Source organism: Eimeria acervulina, genomic scaffold (genome assembly GCF_000499425.1).
Source record: "Eimeria acervulina Houghton genomic scaffold, Eah_scaff117, whole genome shotgun sequence".
NCBI classification, from domain to species: Eukaryota; Apicomplexa; class Conoidasida; order Eucoccidiorida; family Eimeriidae; genus Eimeria; species Eimeria acervulina.
In genome coordinates, this window is record NW_013550353.1 from 22,501 (window position 1) to 28,502 (window position 6,002).

Here is a 6,002-nt window from a genome sequence, read left to right on the forward strand (position 1 = left end):
AGAGGAGTAAAGACACTTAAATATGATTTAAAATATATTCAGTAAATAAAAAGAAATAAATAAATATTAGAGCGAGAGAGAGAGGGACGAAGTACACGAAGAGACAGACACAGAAAGAAGGGTTAATAAACACGCTGTGAACTCTATTGCCAGCATTAAGGGTTTAGGGTTTAGGGTTTAGGGTTTATGTAGTTGGTGTGTATTTGCAGGCATTGAATTCCCAGCGGATTCTTTTCAACAAGTTAGTTTGCTTCTGTACGAATGTGCAGGGTTTAGGGTTTAGGGTTTAGGGTTTAGGGTTTAGGGTTTGGTGTATTGTGTGTGTGTGGGGTGTGTTTGGGGTGTACATACACCAGGCTGTTAACTCAGCGGCGTCTGCCTGATGAGGGGTGGACTTCGCTGCAGCTGCAGCAGCTGCTGCTGCAGCTAGCAGCAGCAGATGCAAACAACTTGCAGCAGCAAGCATCAGTTGGTGAAAGAGAAGGAAGGATATACAGCCCCCTCGTAGCACAACGCCACTTCCACTTGGCCCATGGAATCGGAAGGCAAGAAAGGGTTTAGGGTTTAGGGTTTAGGGTTTAGGGTTTAGGGTTTAGGGTTTAGGGTTTAGGGTTTTTTAGGGTTTAGGGTTTAGGGTTTAGGGTTTAGGGTTTAGGGTTTAGGGTTTAGGGTTTAGGTTTTAGGGTTTAGGGTTTAGGGTTTAGGGTTTAGGGTTTAGGGTTAGGTTTACGGTTTACGGTTTCGGGTTTTGGATTTAGGGTTTAGGGTTTAGGGTCAAGTGTCTAGGGTTTAGCTTAAGGAGTTTAGGGTTTAGGGTAAAGCGTTCAGAATTTAGGGTATAGGGTTTAGGGTTTAGGGTTTGTGTGCTACAGGTCGGGGGATATCTTCGCGCTGCAGCCAAAGGCTGTGGGGTCTTCTCTGGTGTACAGACTCTGCAGTTACTTGGCCTTAGATGCAATTAAACTATGCGGCATAAAGGCAAGGCTTCCCTAGGGTTTAGGGTTTAGGGTTTAGGGTTTAGGGTTTAGGGTTTAGGGTTTAGGGTTTAATGAGGGTGTAGAAGAATGTCTCAGTCTCTCGCTTTATTATTGTAATCAAAGATGACAATCCTTAATTCTCTATTTCCCTTCTACACCCTAGGGTTTAGGGTTTAGGGTTTAGGGTTTAGGGTTTGTGTGCAGGCAGCAGTTAGTTGTTTGCCTTTGCCTCTGGCTACTGGGATGAGTTTGAGTTTGTGTTTATCTGCATTGCGGTGTCTCCGTCCTGCGCGAAGTTTTGTTGTTTTGTCGAGGGTAGATCAAAAGGCTTCAATCAAATGCGTGCAGCATGCAGGTGCTTCTACTGTCTCCTTCTGCTGCTGTCTCCTTCTGCTGCTGTCTCTCTCCTTCTTCTTTTATCTTATTCATCTTCTACTGTCTCCTTCTGCTGCTATCTCCTTCTGCTGCTGTCTCCTTCTGCTGCTGTCTCCTCCTTCTTTTATCTTATTCATCTTCTACTGTCTCCTTCTGCTGCTGTCTCTCTTCTTCTTTTTTCTTATTCATCTTCTACTACTGTCTCCTTCTGCTGCTGTCTCCTTCTGCTGCTTTCTCTCTCCTTCTTCTATCTCCTTCTACTGTCTCCTTCTTGTGCTGTCTCCTTCTGCTGCTGTCTCTCTCCTTGCTCTTTTACCTCCTGCTGCTGTCTCCTTCTGCTGCTGTCTCCTCCTTTTATGTCATTCATCGTCTACTGTCTCCTTCTTCTGCTGTCTGTCTCCCTCAGCTGCTGTCTCCTTCTTAGTTTGTCTCCTTCTTCTGTCTATATCCTTCTTCTGCTGTCTATTTCTTCTCTTGTCTTCGTGTTCTGCTTCTGTCTGTCTCTCTTTGTCTTAATCTGTCTCATGCTGCATCTTTTTGTCTGTCTCCTTCTGTCTCCTGTGTCTCCTTCACTGTCTCCTTCTGTCTCTCTTTGTCTTTATCTGTCTCATGCTGTCTCTCTTTGTCTTTGTCTGTCTCTTTTTGTCTCTTTTTGTCTCTTTCTCTGTCTCCTTCTGTCTCTCTTTGTCTTTCCCTGTCTCCTCATGTCTCCTTTTACATGCACATGTATATATATATATATATGTATATATATACATATATGAAAATCTATATGTATGCATGCGTATATGTATGCGTATACATAAATATATATATATATATATTTATATTTATATATTAAAAAGATATTTATCTGCTGCTTCCACTGTTGCTGTTGCTGCTGCTGCTGCTGCTGCTGCTGCTGTTGGTGAAGGTTTGAAGCTGCTCGTAGTGGATCAACAGATAAGAGAGGATGACTCTCTAACAACGGACCTCCGCGGCATTGAAGGTGACAGCTAAACCCTAAACCCTAAACCCTAAACCCTAGTTGCATGACCTGGGGAGAGAAGGACAGTCAGAAGACCCGCCTAGTTTTTGCTGCTGCTGCTGCTTCTCATGCTGCTGCTACGCTTGCTGCTGTTGTTGGAGCTGCTGCTGCTGTTGTTGGTTCTGCTACCCCGCTTGTTGCTTCTGCTGCTGCTGGAAGGGCCTTTACTTCTGCTGCTGTTGCTGTCGCTGCTACTACTACTAGTACTGCTGCTGCTGCTGCTGCTGCTGCTGCTGCTGGTTGTAGGATATCTTAGTAGAAGTAGATGCGACTGCCCACAGCAGCGACAGCAACGTAACGGTTTCTGCTGCTGCTACCGCTCCTGCTGCTGCTGCTGCTGGTGACACGGCCTCTGCTGCTGCTGCTCTTCTGCTGCTGCTGCTGCTGCTGCTGCAGATGCACTGGAGTCACTGGGTGATGATGTTCTCTGCGTTGTCTCCACCACTTCGGCCTTCGCCCCTCGTCAGCCCGACCGCATCCCTGAAATTGCACAAGTGAGACCCCACAGCTTTGTGGGGTGTACATACACCTCAACACTGTGGGGTGTACATGCACCTCAACACTGTGGGGTGTACATACACCTCAACTTTGTGGGGTGTGTACGTACACCTCAGATGTGTGTGTAGTCCTTACACCTCGCTTCGTCTTGAAGCTTCCTGCTGCTGCAGTGTCTGCTGCCGCTGCTGCTCGCTCTGAAGCAGCTGCGGCTGCTGCTACTTTTGCTGCAGTTGCGGATGCTGGAACCGTTGCCGCAGCAATCGGTGCTGTTGCAGTTGCTGCTGCAGCTGCAGTTGCTGCTGCAGTTGCTGCTGCAGTTGCTGCTGCAGCTGCTGCTGCATCACCAGGGCGACTGCGGTGTACGTGCTTCTGTTTGGGGTGTATGCGCAGCTCTGCAAGAAGAAAGATGTCTTTCATTTGGTTAATAACGCCTACGGCCTCCAGTGCAGCAAGTGCTGCTCCCTTATAGAACAGGTGCTGCAGCAACAGCAGCAAACGAAGCAGTTGCTGCTCCTACTCCCGCTGCTGCTGCTGCTGTTTTTGCTGCTGCTGCTGTTGCACTGTTGGGTGGTGCTTGTATTTTTGCTTCTGCTGCTGCTGTTTTTGCTGCTGCTGCTTCTTCTGGTCTTGCTCTTGCTACCACTCCTATTGCTACCGCTGCCTCGCCCTTTGCTGCTGCTGTTGCTGCTGCTGCTGCTGCTGCTGCTGCTGCTGCTGCTGCAGGGGTGTCGTGTGGGGCGAGTAGATTTGATTGTCTCCAGCACCGATAAGAATTTCATGACGCCGGTTGGAGGGGCCCTTGTTTACGGCCCTGAGCGCAGGTCTGTCTCCTTTTTATTATTTTGCTGTCTCCTCTTTGTTATGCTGCTGTCTCCTTTTTATTATTCTTCTGTCTCCTTTATATTATTCTGCTGTCTCCTCTTTGTTATGCTGCTGTCTCCTTTTTATTAGTGTTTTATCCTTTTTGATTCAGTGTCTCATTTGCTGCTGCTGCTGCATGCATGCATTGTCTCCTTTGCTGCTGCTGCTGCTGCATGCATTGTCTCCTTTGCTGCTGCTGCTGCTGCATGCATTGTCTCCTTTGCTGCAGCTTGGTGTCTCGTGTCTCCGCCTGCTACCCGGGCCGTGCGAGTATCAGCCCTATTATTGATTTGTTCATCACGCTGCTGCAAATGGGTGAGGCAGCAGCTGCTGCTGTTGCTGCTGCTGCTGTCGCTGGTCCTGCTGCTGTTGCTGCTGCTGCTGCTGCTGTTGCTGCTGTTCGTGTGATGTTGCCGCGGGTGTCGCTGCAGGTGCTGCTGCTGCTGCTTCTTGTTGCTGGTGAGCCCCTCTTTGCTGCAGCTTCTACTGCTGGTACTGTTTCTGCTGCTGCTACGGTTGCTGCTGCTGCTGCTGCTGCTGCTGCAGGTCGTTCAGGGCTAGAGGATTTGCTGCAGCAAAGGAAGAGACACTTCTTGTGGTTTAAGCAGCAGCTAAAACAACTGACGGAGACACTCGGTGAGAAAGGAGACACAAACAAATCTTAAAAACTTTTAAGGAGACAAAAAAGAATAATTAAAAGGAGACAAAAAAATAATTAAAAGGAGACAGCAAACCAGCTAAAGTAATGCATTAACCCTAGAAAGGAGACAGAAGATAACATGCATAGATTGAGGGGCTTCGTAAAGGAAGAAAGAGAATTCAAAAGATATTGCTGCTGCTGCTCTCATGCTGCTGCTGCTGCTGCTGCTCTGGTGCTGCTGCTGCTGCTGCTGCTGCTGGAGGGGGTGTGTTTTTGCTGCTTGCTTGTTTGATTGCATGCAGGTCTCCGTTTGCTGCCTTGCGAAGATAATAAAATATCAGTTGCTGTTGATCTGTCTCCTCTAGCAGATAAACAAAAAGGAGAAGGCGGTAAGAAGAGTAAATAATATTGTGTCTCTTTTTCTCTCTTTCTGTCTGTCTCTCTTTGTCTCCTTCTCTGTCTCCTTCTCTGTCTCCTTCTTTCTTTTACTCTGTCTTTGTCTCTTTCGCTTTTTGCTTCTTGTTGTCTCTGCGTGTCTCTGCCTCTCTATCGTGCAGCAGCAGCTGCAGCAGTAGCAGTAGAAGCAGCAGCAGCATTAGCAGCAGCAACCGCAGCAGTAGCAGTAACTGCAGCAGCAGAAGAAAAACCATTATCAACAGCAGCAGCACCAGCAGCCACACCTGCAGCAACAGCAGCAGCAGCTGCGGTAACAGTAGCAGCAGCATTAGTAGCTGCAGCAAGAGCAGCAGCAGCAGCACCACCACCACCACCAGCAGCAACCGCAGCTGCAGCAACAACAGCGACAGCCACACCAGCAGCAGCAGTTGCAGCAGCAGCAGTAGCAGCAACAGCCACAGATGCAGCAACAGCCACAGCTGCAGCAGCAGCCACAGCAGCAGCAGCAGCAGCAGATGGATGCAGATGATGTTTAATTGTTTTAATGCTGCAGTTTCTTTCTTGGGGTCTCAATTATACTACCGTCGGTGCTCCGGCCTTCGAGTTGTTTGCCCCTCAGAAAAGAGTAAGAAGTTTATTTATTTATTTATTTATTTATTTATTTATTTATTTGTTTGTTTATTTATTTGTTTATTTACTTCTTTGTTTGTTTATTTGTTTGTTTATTTTTTTATCTATTTATCTATTATTTATTTTTATATGTTGTCTTCTTCCGTTACATTGGCTATCATATATATATACTATATATATGTTTATATATATAATATATATATGTTTATATATATATATATATTATAAATATATATATTATAAATATATACTTGTTTATTTATTTATTTTGTTTTTCTTTAGGTGTTGTGGTTGGGGGCGTTGAATTTGTTAGCTTCGGCAGTCACTGCAAATTTAAACACCCTTACTGCTCTCTTGCATGCGCTATAGGTACGCAGCAGCAGCAGCAGCAGCAGCAGCAGGAGCAGCAGCAGCAGCAGCAGCAGTAGCAGCAGCAGCAATAGCAACAGGAAGAGCAAAAGCAGCAGCAGCAGCAGCAATAGCAATAGAAAGAGCAAAAGCAGCAGCAGCAAAACAATAGCAGAAGCAACAACAACAGCAGCAGCAGCAGCTTCAATTGCAGCAGCTGATACTCACCCCTATAATATATATATATATA

The 6,002-nt window shown here is 46.5% G+C and overlaps 1 protein-coding gene across 1 annotated transcript in view; it reads left to right on the forward strand.

The window, feature by feature from the left end:
- Nucleotides 1–5,832, forward strand: part of EAH_00018030 (soluble liver antigen/liver pancreas antigen domain-containing protein, putative) — a gene marked incomplete at both ends in the record, with an annotated part of 6,173 nt that extends 341 nt beyond the window's left edge. Inside the window, 13 exons of the mRNA XM_013397542.1 lie at nucleotides 210–241; nucleotides 357–472; nucleotides 725–731; nucleotides 873–921; nucleotides 1,182–1,230; nucleotides 2,776–2,873; nucleotides 3,268–3,351; nucleotides 3,601–3,698; nucleotides 3,968–4,053; nucleotides 4,285–4,374; nucleotides 4,681–4,767; nucleotides 5,328–5,399; nucleotides 5,687–5,832. Coding sequence (XP_013252996.1) covers nucleotides 210–241; nucleotides 357–472; nucleotides 725–731; nucleotides 873–921; nucleotides 1,182–1,230; nucleotides 2,776–2,873; nucleotides 3,268–3,351; nucleotides 3,601–3,698; nucleotides 3,968–4,053; nucleotides 4,285–4,374; nucleotides 4,681–4,767; nucleotides 5,328–5,399; nucleotides 5,687–5,832 — 1,014 coding nt within the window. The remainder of the gene's footprint in view (nucleotides 1–209; nucleotides 242–356; nucleotides 473–724; nucleotides 732–872; nucleotides 922–1,181; nucleotides 1,231–2,775; nucleotides 2,874–3,267; nucleotides 3,352–3,600; nucleotides 3,699–3,967; nucleotides 4,054–4,284; nucleotides 4,375–4,680; nucleotides 4,768–5,327; nucleotides 5,400–5,686) is intronic.
- Nucleotides 5,833–6,002: the final 170 nt, after the last annotated feature.